This window comes from Mytilus galloprovincialis, chromosome 6, assembly GCF_965363235.1.
Source record: "Mytilus galloprovincialis chromosome 6, xbMytGall1.hap1.1, whole genome shotgun sequence".
NCBI classification, from domain to species: domain Eukaryota; kingdom Metazoa; phylum Mollusca; class Bivalvia; order Mytilida; family Mytilidae; genus Mytilus; species Mytilus galloprovincialis.
The window spans coordinates 7,587,091-7,607,301 of NC_134843.1; the positions used below are offsets into that span (position 1 = coordinate 7,587,091).

General features: G+C 32.1%; 1 protein-coding gene across 1 annotated transcript; it reads left to right on the forward strand.

Moving 5' to 3' along the window:
• Positions 1-283: 283 nt before the first annotated feature.
• LOC143078824 (uncharacterized) lies at positions 284-10,089 on the forward strand. The gene is made up of 3 exons (XM_076253810.1): positions 284-414; positions 5,529-7,542; positions 8,239-10,089. Exons 2-3 carry the CDS (start codon positions 5,550-5,552, stop codon positions 8,679-8,681), a joined length of 2,436 nt encoding a protein of 811 aa, XP_076109925.1. The 5' UTR covers positions 284-414; positions 5,529-5,549; the 3' UTR covers positions 8,682-10,089.
• The last annotated feature ends 10,122 nt before the right edge of the window (positions 10,090-20,211 follow it).

Below are 20,211 nucleotides of genomic sequence, written 5' to 3' on the forward strand. Positions count from 1 at the left end.
CCAGGGCGAAGGTGATTGTGTATATTATATTATGATAAATTCTCATTAATTGCTCCATTATTCATCATTAACCATATTTGTAGTCAAAAGTTTTGAACTATGATAACCTTGACCCGTGATTACTTTACGACTATCTTTTAGTTTAAGATTGACTTACATGAATTAAAAAAATATATCATTGGTTAACTGTAGGCAGTAATACTTGTCTTGATACTATTAAAAAAACCTAGTAATATTCGAGGCTACAAGATGTCCATAACTATGTAGAAACGGAAATACGACTCTAATCCGGTGTCGGTCCAGCACTTAGTGTTCGTGCACTTTGCAGACAGATGATGCAGATGTTGGATCTTTGTTCCAGGACTGAGCATCGTTTGTCAACATGAGATTGTTATTGCATTTCGTCCATACAAAGTAAATGAATACCATTATACGCTCCAAGCACTGTCTAATAATGTTTTGATACACTAAAATGAAAAATTGCATTACTGATTCAACCCAAATTTGGTATGCAGACATCAACATAAATGAAAATATTGATTTTACATATAATTATAAGTAATGGCTATTTCCTACGAATATTAGAGTAAATCAAAAGTGGAGAATAACTTTATTATGAAATATGCAAGTTAAAAAAGAGCTCAAATGTTGCAGTATTTTATGAAAATGTAAAATAATTTCCAAGATTAGTTTCCTGTTTTATAGTCTAAATAGCTATGATGTCTGGATAGGTTATTTTTTTCTTTCTGTGATATCTTCCTACAATGAAGGCGGCACAAAAAAAGCTTTTCAAAACATTTTAATTGTTTGAATTACCTGTATCACTGTTCATGTAACGGTTTATTTCTTCCTCTGTGATATTTTATCCTGAGATAATTTGTCACCGTAATTTTTTCCCAGGCATGGTATTTCACAGGTAGAATTTTTCAGGAGGAGTGAAAATCTATCTGTGTTATGCGGATAGTTTGTACCGCCAGTACCGGTATATATTTGCCGTATCATATTTCACAGAACCTTGTGAAATATAGTCCCATGAACTAGTATGTAAGTTACTCGCAATCAATATATACCTGACTTTAATTATAAAATGTTTCACAAAGGTAGAACAAATTTGCATAATTCATCAAAGGGAGGTAATTATGAGCAATTTTTATTTTAAAGATATTAATATATTCCTGAATCTATTTCATAGTGAAATTTTTCCTTGAATCTTATTTATTATATATTCATTTATATAACAAGATGACTTACAACATGAATTTTTGATAAGACAGATAACATTTCACAGGTAAATACTATCCAGCTGTTAAAATTGCTTTTGTTCCAATATATTGTTATGCTATAATTTATCTGATTTCCATATAATCAACAACAACATCTTTGTCCCCAGACTATTTATATAGCAGTCAGAGCTCAGACATAAACAAGTCTATTTCTGTTTTTGACTTAAAGAAGTCAAAACATGTATTTATTATAAAAATGTGTTTTCAATTTTAGACTTATCTAAGTCACAAAATGACAGACTTGTTTAGGTCTATTTATGTTGATGAAAAAACTTAACTTGACTTTGTGGCCAAAGTACACCACCTATGACAGCAAAAATCTGTCACCCTTCCCTAGATCTTCCATCAATTTCTTCATTTTCCATCAACACTTGATGGACAATTGATGGAAATTTGATGGTACTTGATGGAATTCCATCCCAAACCAAAAATATCCATCAAAGGATGATGGAAATTAGAAATATTTTTTCCATCATCATTCTTTTGATGGAAAATTTGATGGAATCTTTAACCCCGGATGGAAAATTGGATGGCATTTTTACCCTTTGATGGAAAATTGGATGGCATTTTTACCCCTGATGGAAAATATGATGGCACTTATTCCATCTGATGGTAATTAGGATGGAAATAAAAGAATTTTGATGGAAATTGGACTTAAACATTTTCTTTGATGGAAAGAGGGATGGTATTTGGACTCTGTCATTTTTCTTGATGAAAAAAAACTTAGAATTTTTTTCCATCACAGGTGTCAGGTGCCAATCTGTTTTCCTGTAACCTTTGTGTACAGGATGTGACATCATAAATGAACACAGAGTTTGAGGCCCAATGAGGAGAGCACATGTTTTTATGCATTCTTCTGCAATATCTCTAACTTATAACATTTATAAGATAAACTACAAACTATAAATACATATTTTTTATATAATTTATAGCAATTATTCAAGATTTAGATAATTAACAGTATTTATTAGGAGCACATTTCAAAGAAATCAAATTGTCACAAGACCCTACACAACCTCAACAAATCAACAAATTCAAATTTGAACATTCATGAACATGCAGACAAGAAGCAAATTAAGATGTCTTCTGTCATTAACAAATTATGAATTTTACAATGGATTTAGATCAAAAGGTTCTTATTAATTCTATTGACTGGGATTGAATAGTGCAGATGTATTCTTCTGATGACATAATTGTCTCTTGGATTTAGGAAGATTAGTGTGTACACATGTTCTGGATTAAATCTTTTGGTAAGTACAATGTATTAGAATTTCCACCATTTTGAATATATGTGCATGCTCTTTTAGTTCAAAGTTAAGCGACATTTAAAATGTTTTATTAGCTTTTCAGAGTCAAGAGAAAAAAACTAGACCATAGATTTATAGAAATTATTAATCAAGAAGATGTGGTATACATGGTATAATTGCCAGTGAGACAACTATCAACAAAAGACCAAATGACACAAAAAATGTGAATATACATATCATACAATTGTGTACGACAGGAATCATATTTTGTATCATTTTATTTTTTTTATAAAATTATTTAGTACTTAATTCCAATAAAATAATTTTGCTATAAAATTAGAGATCTGTGCCGTGTGGTATGACTGACAATTATACATTTATATATCCACAAATGACAAGTAACTAATAACTTTACTTTATGTCTTTACAATGTTAACTTATTCTAATTTATCATGTTTAAATGCTAGATTCTTTTATTTTTATTTTGCAGAATTTGCCATCAACTAATTCAACTTTAAGGACAGAGATTCCAATGGGACACTGAACTAAAAGATACACACATGTAACTGGACTACCTATAGACGACAGAGAACAAATATTGTTTTATGACATCACAGAAAATGCCATATATGGAAAGATTTTCAAATTCCATCTGATGGTCAATTCTCCATCAAGTTTCCATGCATATTACATGTAATGGAAAATATTCCATCAGTTAAAATGTTCCATCAATTATCCATCAGATGGCAAAAATACCATCAATTATCCATCAGATGGAAACTATGCCATCAGTTTTCCACCATCATGAACACAAATTCCATCAAAAAATTTCCATCAATCATTTTCCATCTTTGATGGAAAGTTGATGGAAAGCTGTTCCAATACTCCATCAAGATGATGGCATTTGTTCCATCACAAAATTCCATCATGTTTTGATGGAAAATCTAGGGAAGGGCTGAGAGTTCACAAGGATGTGAGCTATCTATATTTAATTATCTAATTGAACATCCTTACTAAACACAGATGTTTTACCTCATTAAGTGTGGATCCAGGTGGTTGCATTGTAAGGTTAATTAACATGATTCCCCCATTTTTTAGCTTCTCATTAATATTTTTCTTTAGAAGACAAAGCATTGGCTTTCAATGTTGTCATTATTTGATTTAGATGCATGACCTTTTTATAAATATGCGTGGGTCTTGAAGTTAACAAATTTTGGTAACTTATCGACTTGTAGGAGTCGATATTTGCAACTTTTTGATTCTAGTTGATCATTTCTTGCTTAACAATATTTGACTTATTTAAGTCGTATTTTGTCTTGTATTAAAGGGAGACAAATCCTAAAACTTAAAAATTTAGACCTCTATGAGTCAAAAGCAGATTCAGACTTATTTATGTCTGAGCTCTGACTGTATAGTTAAAAATATTATCATAATCAAATTCTTCCATTACTGTTAACAGTAGTAATGCAACTTTATTTCTACCTTTACGTTTTAAGGTATTAATTTGGCTCGTTTAATTTTCATAAAATTTTGACAAAGTATTTACTTTGACCCTTAAACAAAAATATAAAAATTTCAAAATTTTGAACCAACCGTTTTGTCAGAAAAATTACACTGGTTATATAGCAGTTTGGCAAACACCAATTTTGATCATTGAGAAGCTTAATATTCCATTTACAACACAACGTAATCAAAACGTTTAGCTGATTTTACAGAGTTATCTCCCTGTAGTGTTAGGTACCACCTTAATTTATATTTGTACTGAGATCTGAAAACAACTCACTTTAACATGCATTTCACTTACCTTATTTAATCATCATATTATTTCACAATTACGATCTTTGAAATTATTTCTGGTTTTCTTTCTTATGTTTAATGATAATTTTCTTTTTAAAAGAATGATATTTACTTGAATTTTTTCAGGAAATTTTTTCAGTGATAATTTGTGAAATATTTCCCATTATCATACAATTTTTTTTTACAAAATAGGTTTAATTCAAATACACTATTATTATTTCATAGTACATGTATTTGTAAAGGATATTTTTTTTTCTAATAACTATTCAATAAGTTAACTACCCAGATAGAATTTCACGGCAAAGGAAAAAATATCCCAGGGAAATATTTTCCTCCGGATAAAAAAAATAACAACAACTACTGTGACATTTTTTCCTCCGGATCAAATTTCACCCGGATATAATTTTGCTTTACATTCACAGTTTGCTCTGTTTACTATGTTATTCGCTTGCTTCTCACTTCATTATATTTATCCATACTCTTAGTCAGGAGGATTGAAAGCAAAAAATACTAGTCTATATGAAAATAGAGATGTGTTATGCCAATGAAACCACTATCCTTCCAAGTTTAAATGACCTCAATGTATTATAATATGTACAGTGAACTACAATTGCTTATTTAATAAGCAATTGTAGTTCACTGTACAGCCTTCAACAACATGAACAATGAGAAAAACTCATACCATAAAGAGTTACATAAACGGCCCTGACATGAAAACATATGAAACAATCTCACATGAATACTAAAGTCCTAAGGTTATTGAAAATTAAATCTCCGAACACAAGAAAATATTTTATGATTTAAGATCAGCACACAGGAAAAACTTTTTCTTTTTTTTTTCTTTTATTTTTTCATAAAATGAAACAACACACATGCAGTTTGGAATTCACTTTACAGAGAATCTAAGATTCTTTTTCTAATGCCACTTACAGGAAATTGTTGAAAAAAACTTGTTTGACATTATTTCTTAATCAATATTGTGACATGATCTAATTTAGACTTCAAGCACGAATGAGACTTTCAAAAAGAAAATATTATACAATAAAAGTATCATTGATGATTGTCTCAAAAAAGATATTCTAGTCTAATAAAAAAAGAGTTGATTAGGAGTTTAAAAAAGTAAATGACAGGTTTAGGTGAAACCAATGATCTTTTTTTCATAGTCTTTTTAAAAAGTAAGACCATGTTTGTTTATTTTCAGATAAGAAACTTAATTGGAGTTATGAAGGCTGACAGGATAGATTGTGTTCGTATCAAACAAGAACCTGTGGATTCAGATATACCGGTACCGCCAGATTTAATGAATTTTGGCGAACTTAATCAACTGTCCAAATCAATCTATCAAAAGTTGACTGAAGCATTCAAACAGAATGGAATTAACAGCATCAAAAAGACTGATCCTAATAAAGGTAAACAGGACAGTGTTAAAAGGAAGGATGGAGAAATGTATCTGGTCAATGAAGACAGGGATTTGTCTGGGAAAGATGAATCAAATACTAGTGATGATAATTATCTCCCTTGTAAAGTGCCTAAAGCTAGTGGACAAAATTTGAACGAATCTGTAGACAATGGTACTAGTGAAGTTAAAAATTCAGTATTAAAAAATATTCTTAGCAAGGAACCTAACTTTGATAGATTAAGTAAAGATGATTGTGATAAAACGAATAACAGTGAACAAAATAATGCTGAATTTGAACCATATTTATATAATGATTCGGAGGTGTTTGGGCATAAAATACCAAATAGAATAGAACCAAAAAAGAAAATCATACACAAAAAGAGTTTATCTAGAAGAGGTAAAAAGAAAAAAACAAATACTAGTTCTAAAAAAGAATTGACTACAGTAAAATCCACTGAGAAAATCTTGAAGGAAAATGAAATTAAAAAAGAACCAATAACTTTGCATGAAGATAAGGACATTGGCGAAGAGAAAAAAGAACTAGACAGATTAATTAAAGATGAAGTAATGGCTGGATTAATCAAAACAGAATTAGCACCTCCTGAACCATTTGACTTTTCGCAAGTCCCAGATCTACCAGAACTGGCAACAACTCATTCAGAGGCTAATCAGTACATGAAAAGCTACATGCATAGTACAATTTATTCATCGGATACTGTCCAGATAGATAAGCCGTCAAGTTGTGAATATTGTGGAAAGGTTTTTGTGAGTGGACAAAACTTGGTGAAACATTTAGAACAACATGTTGGTGATAGACCATTCGTTTGTGATATTTGCGGTAAAACTTTTAAGATACGTCAGAATTTACGTCGACATAGCGTGATACACAGTGGAGAAAAGCCGTACAAATGTTCTCTGTGTGATAAAGCTTTCACCACATACACGACAATGAATAAACACCGATTTGTACACACTGGCGAAAGAAATCATGAATGTGATGTGTGCGGAAAAAAATTTGCTCACAAAACAAACATGAAAACCCATCGTCTTTGTCACCTCAAAGAAAGACCTTTTAAATGCCATATTTGTCAAAAAGGATTCAATAAAAATGCAAATTTGAGATCCCATATGAAGGCACATCTTGGTGTAAAGCCACACAAATGTGAATATTGTGGAAAAGGTTTTACAGAAAAGTTCCAACTAACAATGCATGTAAGATCCCATACCAACGAAAGACCCTATCAATGTAATCAATGTGATCGTAGATTTAATCAGATTTCTAACTTGTACACCCATATGAGGGTCCATACTGGTGAAGTTCCGTTCGTTTGTGAAATATGTGGTAAAGGTTACAGGATCAAAATACACCTGGAGCATCATGTTATGAAACACAAGGGCAATAAGCAATATAAATGTAATTTATGCAAAAAAGAATATTGGTTTAGAGGTGAGCTTAATAGACATATGAAAAGACATACTGGTGAAAAGAGTCATAAATGTGAAAAGTGTGACGCTATGTTTTTCACCCCAGGTGAAGTGAGAATACATTTACGAGGAGAACATGGAGGGGAAATGTACAACTGTCAATATTGTGATCGGGAATTTTTGAGGTACAGTAACAAAATGAGACATGAAAGAATCCATCTTGGTATTAGGCCACATGAATGTGATGTTTGTGGGGAAAAATTCTTCCAGCGAACAGAATTACGGGATCACAAGTACAAACATGAGGGGATTTTCCCATTTCCATGTGATTTATGTGAAAAACAGTTCCGTAAGAGGTCACAGTTCAATATGCACAGAAAGATTCATACAGGTACGTATATGACCATTTTTGATCACTTGCAGGCAAGACATGGGTTCCACTGATCCCTTCCTAGATTTGTTACCTTTATAAAACCTTTTATTGCAATTACCAGGCAATTTAACTCAGTCATACATTACTTTAACCCCGCCACATTATTTATGTATGTGCCTGTCCCAAGTCAGGAGCCTGTATATTCAGTGGTTGTCGTTTGTTTATGTGTTACATATTTGTTTTTCGTTCATTTTTTTACATAAATAAGGCCGTTAGTTTTCTCGTTTGAATTGTTTTACATTGTCTTATCGGGGCCTTTTATAGCTGACTATGCGGTATGGGCTTTGCTCATTGTTGAAGGCCGTACGGTGACCTATAGTCGTTAATGTCTGTCATTTTGGTCTTTTGTGGATAGTTGTCTCATTGGCAATCATACCACATCTTCTTTTTTATATGTAATATATATATTATAGTATCAACACTGCTTTATTGGGCATTGACAAGAACATACACATGAAATAAATTTTATGACAAATAATTACACTATGTAATATTTATTTTAAAGTACATTAACATATCATCTATTTATCAATTAACATTATTGATGAAAAAGTCAGAACTAATGTCTAAAATATATTATTGGATTATTCACATGAGATAAGTCTTTGCCATATATTTGCTATGATTTTTTTTATAAAGTTTTGTACTTTTCAGGTGAAGGAATTGTTGAATGTGTTCCCTGCAACAAAAAGTTTAATTACAAAAGTTCTTACACTAAACATTGTGAATCTGAGCGCCATCACAAACAAGAGGCCATCTTCAACGGAACAGTGATTAAAAAGAATAACATAGCTTCTAAGAAAAAGATGAAATCAAAGAAAAAATGGATAAGAGATGATACAGAAAGTGAGGATAATACTGATGAAATTGAAGATGAAAGCATTGATGAAGAATACATGTATAATGAAAATTATGAAAATTCTAATGCAGATGAAAAAAATTATGATTCACATGTAGATGAAACTAATTTAAAAAATATTGACAAAGGAGATGATTCTTCAGACACTACAATAGATGAAAATTATACATCTTCTCTGAAAGAAGACAAATTAAAGGGAGGTAATGCTGGCATGAAGCTTATAATAAAAAGGAAATAATCTTGAATGTGTAACTGTAACTAATGCTATGTTTATGGTTAAATCTTCATGTCTTTATTTTATGGTCTCTATATATTGTATACATGTACATATTATTTCATTGGTTCATCATACCATTGCAAATTTACTGGTCAGTGTGCAGTTCAAAGAACATTTTATGGCTGTGTTTCATTTTTACTTGTTAATATTTGTTGTACAGCTTGCCTTCTTCCGGTAAGGGGCCACTATCAACTGGTTGACTATTTCATGTTTATATATATTTAGCTGCAAATATACCAGTGTCAAATATTAGATGTTTCATCTTTGTTTGCACAGTTCAAATCTTTACAATTCTCTTGTGTCGTCTAATGTCTAAAACACCATTTATTCCAATCTTCCAAATTATACATATATAAGAAATTCTTTACACCATCATGACAAAACCCATAAATGAAATGGATTAAGAAGAAGTTCATTCATTAGTTCTAGTTTTAATGTTTACCAATCAAGAAGTCAATTGAGCCTTGACCACTTAACAATATTCTAAGTTTGTAAGAAAATGAAAATCTCTTTTTTCCATGTTAAGTACTAGCTACCGCTGATAAAAATTGAATGAAGGTATTTAAAATTTGTTACATATATATATATATATATAGAGTTGCAGTCCGAATGTGGTTTAAGTTTACAATACCTCATGTGCAGCTTGATGAAAAACCATGTGACTTTAAATGACAACTACTACTATTTGGAGTTTTGAAGACTGTGACTATTTACAAGGGTTTGCAGAGTCATAAATTTTATCGACACAAAATAGTTTTCAGATCTCTAAATTAGAATAGGAAAGAAAAAAAAAAAAAGTTTTAAAACCAGAGCAGATAACAAGGTATTTTTTATATCGAATTAGAACTATTTGTTTGTTTTTTAAAAATCATAATCTAGTCATTTATGTAAAAATATTATTTTATTATTTATTTATTGTTACAGTAGCTTAAACAACTGAAAATAATTACACTTTCTTAAATTTAACTATTTTTTTGCTAATTTTGTATTTGTATGCTCTATTTATGGGCATTATGTTTCTGGTCTGTGCGTCCGTTTGTTCATTTGTCCGTTCGTCCTGCTTCAGGTTAAGTTTTTGGTTAAAGTTTTTGGTAGAGGTAGTTTTTGATGAAGTTGAAGTCCAATCAACTTGAAACTTAGTGAACATCTTCCCTATGATATAATCTTTCTAATATTAATGCCAAATTAGAAATTTTACCCCATTTTCACAGTCCACTGAACATAGAAAATGATAGTGCAGATGGGGCATCCGTGTACTTGGGACACATTCTTGTTAGAGGCGGTGAATGAATTAGATTGTTATTGTTGTGCTTTTATTATTGTTTTATATATTTGTATTTTTAAAAGTAAAATAAATGTTATATAAAGATTTGACTTAGATTTTGTACAGCATTTGAACAAGGTAGCAGGATATATAAATCTTGCTTTTGGTGGCATTACTGTATTATACAGAGTATTTTAAATCATTTGATTTTTGAAATTATTGTTTGGTTCCAAGCATAACACATGTCAATAACCAAGTGCATGATAAAACTTTTCAACAATGAGCAAAAACCAAACCGCATAGTAAGCTATAAAAGGCCCTGAAATGAAAAATGTAAAACAATTTGAACAAGAAAACTAACAGCCTGGTTTACTTACAAAACAATGGATAACAAACAAAAATGATATAGTTACAAACAACAAGCACTGAACTACCTGCTCTTGACTTTGGACAGGCAAATACAGAATACGGTTATGTTGAACTAGTTTGCTGGCAGCAATCATCCCCCCTAACCTGAGACAGTGGTGTAAAATCAGTTGAAAAGGGCTAAACTCATCATATGATATAAAGCAGTACATATTTAACAAAATACACAGACTGGACATGGCAGGGTATTTATACATCCCAACAACGTAAATGATGCTTAGTGCAGATCTGCTTGTATTCACTGCTACTGACAGTTAGATCAAAGCCATAACAACAGAACTAATACATATATAGATATATATTACTTAGCTATCTAAAATGTCAAACAGTACACATCCTACATCCAATGGATTTAGGACAAAAATACCACTTACAGCCAGAAAAACCAAACCTTGTGTTGGTAAACAACACACAAGTTTGAATGTGCTACCCTGTTAGAATTAAGTGTTTTCAGTTACAAACAAACTTGGAAACCAAATATGTGTATCTATGGAAGAATTTAGTAAAGGTTTAAAGGACTTTGTGGTGATGACCCGACTTTTTGATTTAACAGAAATACACAGGTTACACTCATGTAAGTTCAATATAAATAGGTCTTTATTGCTTTGGCCATGAAGTGTGATACATAACCAGAACAAATCTGCTATTAAAGGGGAACAATTGGTGCCAATAGGAATGCCACAACTTTTAGATAACTTCATTGCCGAAACGTACATTATGTTGTCAAACAGATATTTACCAGCTTCATTCATCTCATCAAACCTCCAGTATGTATATCAAGCTTATTTAACATTCGCATTAGAGAAGAAGGTTCTAAAACGAATTACATTTCTGGGATTATTTGTCATAGTTTAAAACTGTGATTACAAAACAGTCCGGGTACAAACGATCAGCATGTCAAGATCTATAAGTGAGGATACTTTCAAACAAATCAAACAACTTATTTTGATAATGGAATTGCTCAGTTATTGTTTGTTATCTTGTAAAGTATTTTGTTCAATCTATGAAATCCTAGATATGTTAGATTTTTTCACGTTTAGTGTATTACTTGAGGTTAAATGTTATCTTGGTGTTGAAATGCATTCTAAATATCTTGCAATTAAATGAAGCATTAAATGCTATTCAATTGGATCTTAACTTAGCAGGACAATAACGTCTTCACAGGTAAGTGAGTTTAGATGAAATCCAATTCAGTTAGCTTCGAGTGCTTCAATTAGGTTTGAACATAGTTTATACAAATGAGTTTCTCCTTGTCTAATGTTGAGACTTGCCACTGATAACTCCCATCCGGGTTATTTTTGTGGCATGTGACATCCGTTTTGTTGCTTACACGTGTTAGTCTAATTCGGTAGGTTACATTCGGGGAAAAGAGGACGGGATTGGTACGCAAATTTGAACATTTTCATTGTCGTTTGTGAAACAGATTATCTTTTACATACAACCAACTCGTGATGGCGTCCGTGAAATGTTCGAAGTAATGACGTCAACCTCACTTAGAGTTTTTGGTATGACAGCTTCTTTATAAGTACCATCCCTTTATCAATGAAATAATTATTGAAAAATTCATCTCTGGAATATCGTTTTAACTGGGAGATATATACTAGTATCACATATGCGGGTGCTGCTGAAATGTTGCCAAGTTATGAAGAAATGGAAAGATCATAATTTGGAAGCCGGAATCCTCCCTTTTGCCATAAGTTATGTTCTCAACCAACCCTCATTGTCAATTTAAACAGTAATTATTGCATCCTAAATTCAATATCGATGGGATAGACTCGTTCAATATAGTTACCAAACCTTTGAATAGTTCAATGTGGTGGCATCAACTGCATATATAGTGGAACATGAAGTTAAAGGATAATGCTAGCTTCTTATTAATATTCCTCAGAAGCTCCCGGATGAAGGCTGCCTCATATGAATAATGGAACAAGTCGTTAAGAATGGGAGCACAGTTAGTTTCCATGGGTTCCAATCTGATGTGATTGTTGAAAATGTGTTATCAATAAAAAAAAAAAAGCAAGCATGCTTATGTCAGTTTCAAAGTTTAAAGTATGTTTGAACATAGTACAATTTTTACCTCCAAACAACAGATAATATTTGTATCTCCGCCCGGCGGCCAGTAATTAACAAAGCAGGACAAATTCTTCTTATTTGTCTTTTTTAAATTTTAAATCCAAACGGGCAATACTTGTGACACAGAGACAACTATCTTAATTACATTGCACGAGTCAATAGACTTAGATTTTGTGCACTCTGAACATTTTTTTTTAGTATCCATATCTGATTTAAACCGCCTAGAAAAGATATTTCCACAATAAATATGAAGCTCTAATTCAGGATTTCCACCTAGGTAAGCGTAATTGGGGTATAGTTGAGTTTCCAGGTGAGTTGTGAATACCAATAATTGTCATAGTAAGGTATCATATAAAACTGATTTTCCCTGAAATTACGGATCCCACAAAAAAGGTAGATACATGATTATTTTATACCATGCAATAGAGGTTAATTAAGTTTTGGGAAACACCAGACTCTTTGTGTTGTTTTAGGAGTGGACTGCTGATATTTACAAATTGAGTTACTGTTGGTTTTTTTTTCAACTCCTTAAGAAGCGAGTGAAATGAGATTGGCCCTGCTTTCGGTAATACTAACGTTGAGAATAAGTTTCTCCCGCAATTTTCTCTGCCGTGTTCTTATTGTTTTTGCAATATAAGGTTGAGTATCTATGTTCAGGTTTATGATTCCTTTCTTTGCCCTGTGAATTACGAATTTTTCAAACGGCAATTTAGTATCAAAACAGCAATGATAATGAATAATAGAGATGTGCCATTTTGTACATATGGGGCAATATGCGTAATAGATTCTCCATAGGAGGTAATGTTAACGTTTTCTTCTGTTGCTCAGGCCATATCTTTGGATATGTATGATGGGTCATTTTGAAGCTGAGACACTAGCACATGTGTGGAGCGATTTTCGGGGTGGCAAGTGTGATTTGTTTTTCCGTCAAGGGACCAACCCCGAAATATATTGAAAAAGGTCACTCTCCTCCGGAAATAATCCCAAAATTCTGACCATAAAAATCATTACAAATATGTCCTTTGTAATTATTTGTTCAGGTTTATTTTTGTTTGCTTTTTTCACATCACATCAGCTCTATAAAACAAGAGTTCTAGTTCATTTATGTCAATGTACAATTGTATGGCGGACTAATTTTTTAATGAGAGTCACAAATCTGTGTTTCTCATCTCAAGGTTCATTAGGGATATTGACCCATATACCAAGGGGAAACTTCGAACAAAGCTTTTTATTTATAGTTTTATTGCATTTAGTAGAAAAAGTGAATTTGGTAAAAATAAAACCAAGACATTTGTAGAAAATCCACAGACTTAAATACAGAGATTTTTCTTAAAACATGTTAAACCTAGATTACTCACTTGTTGTTCTATGATGTGCTAGCGTTTATTGTTTACAAAAAGTCCTAGACAACCTTTAAATTGCCAAACACCTCGTGCTGAGTCACTAAAGTCGGGCGCACCCTAGAAAAGAAGGTGTACTTAAATAGGTTCATATCTTTATTTTTTTTTAACCAATATCTAAATTTATAATCTTGTTTTCAGAGAATCATTGCTAGCACTGCATGCAATAATCTTCTATCAATCAAGCATCGAACTGCCAAATATGAGAGTACAAAAGGAAAGGCTGTGGATTTTCTATAAATTTCCATATGTTTGGCATTGAATTAATACAAGGGTACATAATCCTTATTATCAATATATATAGATAGCAATACACAGTTAGAAGTTTAGTTTCGCATTATGGCCATTGTGAATATTTAAAATATGAAAGTTTTTTGTACAATAAAATAGATTTTTGGATAGTTGAAAAATAATATAGCCTTCCAATTGGGTTTATATGAACATTTAGATTGTTTATACCATGTTTAATATGCCATTTTTCTGTTTGACAGTCCCTATTTTCCTATCCGTACCGCCCATAGGTCCAGAATTTATTGTAGAGTTTACCAACAAAGATTTGACGCTCGATCTTTTCAATTCATTTTTAGCTAAGTGAGCTTTTCTCACCACTTTGCGTCCGTCGTCGTTAACTTTTGCAAAAATCTTCTTCTCTGAAACTACTGGGCCAAATTTACCCAAACTTGGCCACAATCATCATTGGGGTATCTAGTTTAAAAAAAAATGTGTGGCGTGACCTGGTCAACCAACCAAGATGGCCGCCAGGGCTAAAAATAGTACATAGGGGTGACATGTAGATTTTGGCTTATATCTCTGAAACCAAAGCATTCAGAGCCAATTTGAAGAGGAATAAAACTGTTTATCAGATCAAAATCTATTTGCCCTGAAATTTTCAGACAAATCAGACAACACCTTGTTGTGTTTCTGCCCCCAAAATAGTAATTTTAAATAAAATTTTGCAGTTTTTGGTTATTATCTTGAATATTATTATAGATAGAGATGAACTGTAAACAGTAATAATGTTCAGCAGAGAAAGGTCTACAATTAAGTCAACATAAACAAAATTTTCAAATGACACTTTAAGGAGTTATCGCCCTTTATGGTCAATTTTTAACAGTTTTCATAAGTTTTTGTAAATTTTTAGAAAATATTTTCGACTGTTATTACTAGGCAAAGTTCGTTATAGATATAGATAACTGTAGCAACAAGAATGTTCAGTAAAGTAAGATCTACAAACACAGCACCATCACCAAAACACAATTTGTCATGAATTTATCTGTGTCCATTGTTTAATATGCACATAGACCAAGGTGAGTGACACAGGCTCTTGAGAGCCTCTAGTTATGGAAAAACGAGCAGAAATTCATATGATTTGTTTTGACCTCCTGATAGATAAATGTCTATGGTTTCAGGAAAGGTATCACTCTAATTGATTGAAATTTTCCTTTGGATCAAATTTTGGAGAATTTTGTGACATGTTAACACTTTTTTGCAATATTTTGTGTCAAATAAATGCAGATTGATGCCATGGTTACACCAAAAAGAGATTTTATTTCACCGTTATAACTATTGGAAATCAAATCTATGGAAGATTCTCTTTCTATAAATATACACATGCATAATAAAAGTATGAAGCCATATTTGTTAGAAATAAAGAGAAAAAGAGTGTCTAAAAATTATGAGTGTCAATTTTAAGTTTTTTCCCTAACTGTGTATTGCTACCATAGATTTATTGCTCATGCATGTTTCCATAATTTCACTTGTTCCATCGGATGAGTAGACATGCAAATGAGTTTGCATCAAGTAGCAATAGTGTTGCATTCTATGTATAGCACATGTCTACTGAGAAAATTGCTATGAGGAGGATTCATGAATGCCCTTTGTCTGGGAGGTATTCCTTGAACAGTATACAAAGGAAGCTGAATATGAAAAGTATTTGGATTAAGAATTGATTTACCATTTCGGATAACATACAAATCTGCACTTTGAAGCATTTCTAATACATATATGATTTTCAAGATCGTGGGTTCGTTTTTCCATTATTAACATCGCTGGTGATATTATTTTTGTCTTGTATTCGTCAGTTGTCTTGAAAAAATATTTGCTTTGCTTTTAGGTGTTTTGATGTCTGTTCATTCCTATGTTGCTTTCGTGTTTCTGCATTATTTTCTCTGCTGTTTCTAAATGGTGCTATATTATTTATGGTCTCCATAAGTTTTTCGACTGTTTTTTTTTTTTTTTTAAACATTTCAGATGCTTTCTGTGGTATATTACTATCATCTATCTTTAATAAAGTTCCCTTTAATTATCCTTTAATTATCCCTTGCTCTTTGTGCCACCGTGATATGGTAATGGTCTCCGCCCTACTGTTTGCTTCACATCAAATACTAACAAACCATTTGACAAATATCTTTCAAAGTTGCTGGGAATATTTGTTGTTATATTCTCTTTACTTTACATTGTCAGTTTGATATGTCCGTTTGGTTAGTATAGTAACAAAACACCTTGTGAAGTTGATGATGGAAGTGTTTAACGACCTTGACTGACTTTTCAGCCCTCGCACGGTCCTTGTGAACGTAACGTCTTTGAGGCCGTTGTACAGAAAGCTTCTCTATTTGGTAGAGTATTATGACACTATGTGTAGTTGACAGTATTGTATCATCATTTTGATCTTACCACATATCTTGACTTATATTTAGACAATGAGGGTCGGTTGAAAACAAAACTTTAAGACAAAAGAAATGATTTCAGCTTTCCAATTGTGAACCTTCCATTTCTAAGTAGCAACATTCTAGCAGAACCTGCATACGGTGTATATATCTCCCAATTGATACGATATACCCGTTCTTGCATTTCCTATCATGATTTTCTTGATAGAGGGTTGCTGCTCACAAGGAAGTTATTAAACCAAGAGTTCCAAATGGTGAAGTTGAAATCATCACTTCGTAAATTTTATGGACGCCATCACGAGTTGGTTGACCGTTATGGAATAACCGTTTCACAAATAATATCGGATATGTTCTTTACGCCCCTTCCCTTTCATGAATGTGACCTACCGAGTTAGAGTATTTACCGGATTTGTTATCACATAAGCAACACGACGGGTGCCACATGTGGAACAGGATCTGCTTACCCTTCCAGAGCACCTGAGATCCCCCCCCCCCTACAGTTTTCGGTGGGGTTCGTTTTGCTCAGTCTTTAGTTTTCTATGTTTTTTCTTGTGTACTATTGTTTGTCTGTTTGTCTTTTACATTTTTAGTCATGGCGTTGTCAGTTTATTTTCGATTTATGAATTTAACTGTCCCTCTGGTATCTTTTGTCCCTCTTTTAAAAAAGAGTTGTAGAACTTTTTTTTATTTTGTGACCATTACACATTCTGACTGCACACTTCTGTGTGGCAATTAGATGCCAGAAAAAAAACACAGGAATATGACGGTTGTTTTAACTTGTCAGACTGTTTGCAATTTTTTTGAAATTTACCTTGGACTTCAGTATTTTCTTTTCTTTTATTCCGCCATTTTGATTTAAATATTTTTACAGTATGTTAAATGGACCTTGACACCTCTTTTCCGTATTGAAACAAGAGACCATTGGAAACGAAACAGCCTTTCGACCTTTTTATAATAAGCTCTTATATTTAGTAATATAACTAACTATCCTGTGTTTTTGATTGTATCATTCCAATATTTTGTTCCGATCATTTTCATAGGACATATGGTATTGCTTAATTCCAATAACAGCTTGTGATTGCAACTTTTCGGAAAGCTCTTCTTCTTTGCCCTGATTATTTGCTATCTATGTTGTTGACCATACTATACTGTCATTGTAATCTAATTTGTTTAACGGGAGAAATGGGAGTATATTTTTTTATAGTATGGTGACAATAACACTATTTGAACGCAACTTATTTAAGACGAGGTTACAGATACCTCTTATATTTTGTAGGATAGGTTGCCATTATATGTTGTTGGTCATTTCATACAGTCATTTTCAACCGAACAATTTCGATGAGCTATGGGATTTTGATTTTGTTTAAACATGGCTAGAATATATGTTTTAACGAGCTTAGCTTGATGTCTTTTGTTGCTTTTGGTTTACTAATTTTACATTGATGTAATTACTCTTGATGGATCGTCTATGACGAATATTTGGTGGAAATTAATATATTAAATACTAGTATGAAGCTGTACAATTTATGATGAGAAAAATATGTTTCATGGCTTATGCACAGCGGTATACAACTGTTGCGTTTATTTACATTCTTAATATTCATTTTTATAAGTCAAAAACAGGGAAACCACAGTTTTCTAATAAGAAATATTTCGAGTACTGTATTTTAGGTATTGTCATCTTAAATGGATAGAGTTAACGTTCTTGGTTTCATATTAAATGTATATAGTTATCTTTGTTTATGCTTAATCGGTTTGGTGATGTTGCCTGGTCAGCGGTATACTACTGACCACTTTATTTTGTACTGATTAATTCAATTCAAATAGTGCATTGACCTGAGGTGTTTATTTTATTGCACGAACAAAACAACATGGTTGCATTAAGCTCTATGCTATAACTGTAATAGGTGGACTAAAAGTTAGCTTATTCGAATCGTTTCACAGTCTTCCATGGTTAGAATTTATTTTCTGATTTTGTTCAATGAATGTGTGTCAAACAAATTGATATTTAAATTACTAAATAAAAACAAGTTCCAACTCAATCATTCAAAGTTTATCGTTAATGAATTTTGCTATCTCTTTTGGTCATAAAGGTCTTCGTGTATTGAGATCTTGAATATTCTGTTGGTAATTCAGATATTATTAAAAAACTCAGGCATATGTGAACTTAGCTGAAGGTTTCCACTGATGCCAAAACAATTTCACTAGGAAGATGGTCTTCACCACATCTGATTCCAAGATCTATAACAGATTATTATAAGCACTAATATCCCATGATGTGGTCATAAATATAAGTTAACAGTTAACAAAATTTTGAATTTTTTAAGCACTACATCAGGAAAAGACAACCTTAGCTGTATTTAGAAAAAAACTTTTAGTAATATTTTGTCCTCTATGCTCTTTAACTTCGTTCTTTATTTAGAATTTTAATCAGTTTTTTATTCGAGTGTCACTGATCATTCTGATGAGTCTTTTGTAGACGAAATGAGCGTCTGGCACAAATATAAAATAAATTTCAATCCTGATATCTATGATGAGTTTATTTATAACCACTTGGTCCATGCAACTGCTGGTGGAGTTTAATTCCCACGAGGGTATCACCAGCGCAGTAGTCAGCACTTTTGTATTGACATGAACTACATTGATATGGTCATAATTATAAACTAACTGTTAGTAAAACTTTGAATTTTTGAAATACTTAGGCTTTTCTACCCCCGGAATAGACTACCGTATTTGTACAGTAGATGCCATTTGCTTTTTAATTTGTCTTTTTTTAATTGTCTGAATTTGTTCATTGAATAACGTGTTGCACATGTCAGAGTGTTATATAGATTAGAGAAAATATTATTTCAAGACGCTTATGTGTAATAAGTGAAATGCACATGGACATATAGTCTGAAAGAATGACGAACAAACGGAGGGACGGGTAGATTCCTACTCTTAACACTCTTCCAACAATAAAGTTAAAAATTTACCTACTCTTTGTTCATGAATCACCAATGTAAATATTTGCCAATGAAGATTTAGATCTATGTGAGTTGAAAGTATCCACAAATTAGGTCGTTATATGATTCTTTTAATTCAATCTTGAAAACAATGTGCTATGCAATTCTGCGCAACTCATTGGTGAATGTTTTTATTCAAAAAGTTTTTATTTTTGAATTGTTTTGCACCTATTGATGGTGTGCGATATAATTTTAAATTTTTGTTCATGTAATATATATGTAGTGTACTATTTGTTCACTCAACTTCCCATGTAGTTTTTCTTATAGATGACTGCGGAGCAATCTTTGATCTGGACTACAAAAGGGAGTGTTACAGCTCTCCTTCTGTAACACTCCCTTTTGTAGTCCAGATCAAAGATTGCTCCGCAGTCATCTATAAGAAAAACTACATGGGAAGTTGAGTGAACGAATTTGGCTTAGGATCTTATATTCATTAAAAAGATACCATAATCCAAGGTTTCTAGTTTCGGTGCTGGAAAATACCTGCTGTATTTTTTTACGAAGTATGTCTTATATTGTCAGCATATTACTCGAACTTCACTCTAGGCCAGATTGTAAAGTTTAAATAGGTCTATAAATATAACACAATTGTCGTTAACAAATGAGCATATGCATAATACGAAATAGGAGAATACAATTGTGTTCTTCATTTTTTCC

Excerpts from the sequence above, each read along its gene's own strand:
- LOC143078824 (XM_076253810.1), top strand. The coding sequence starts at position 5,550 with ATGAAGGCTGACAGGATAGATTGTGTTCGTATCAAACAAGAACCTGTG. Across the intron at positions 7,543-8,238 it reads GCACAGAAAGATTCATACAG|GTGAAGGAATTGTTGAATGT; the intron begins GTACGTATATGA and ends TGTACTTTTCAG.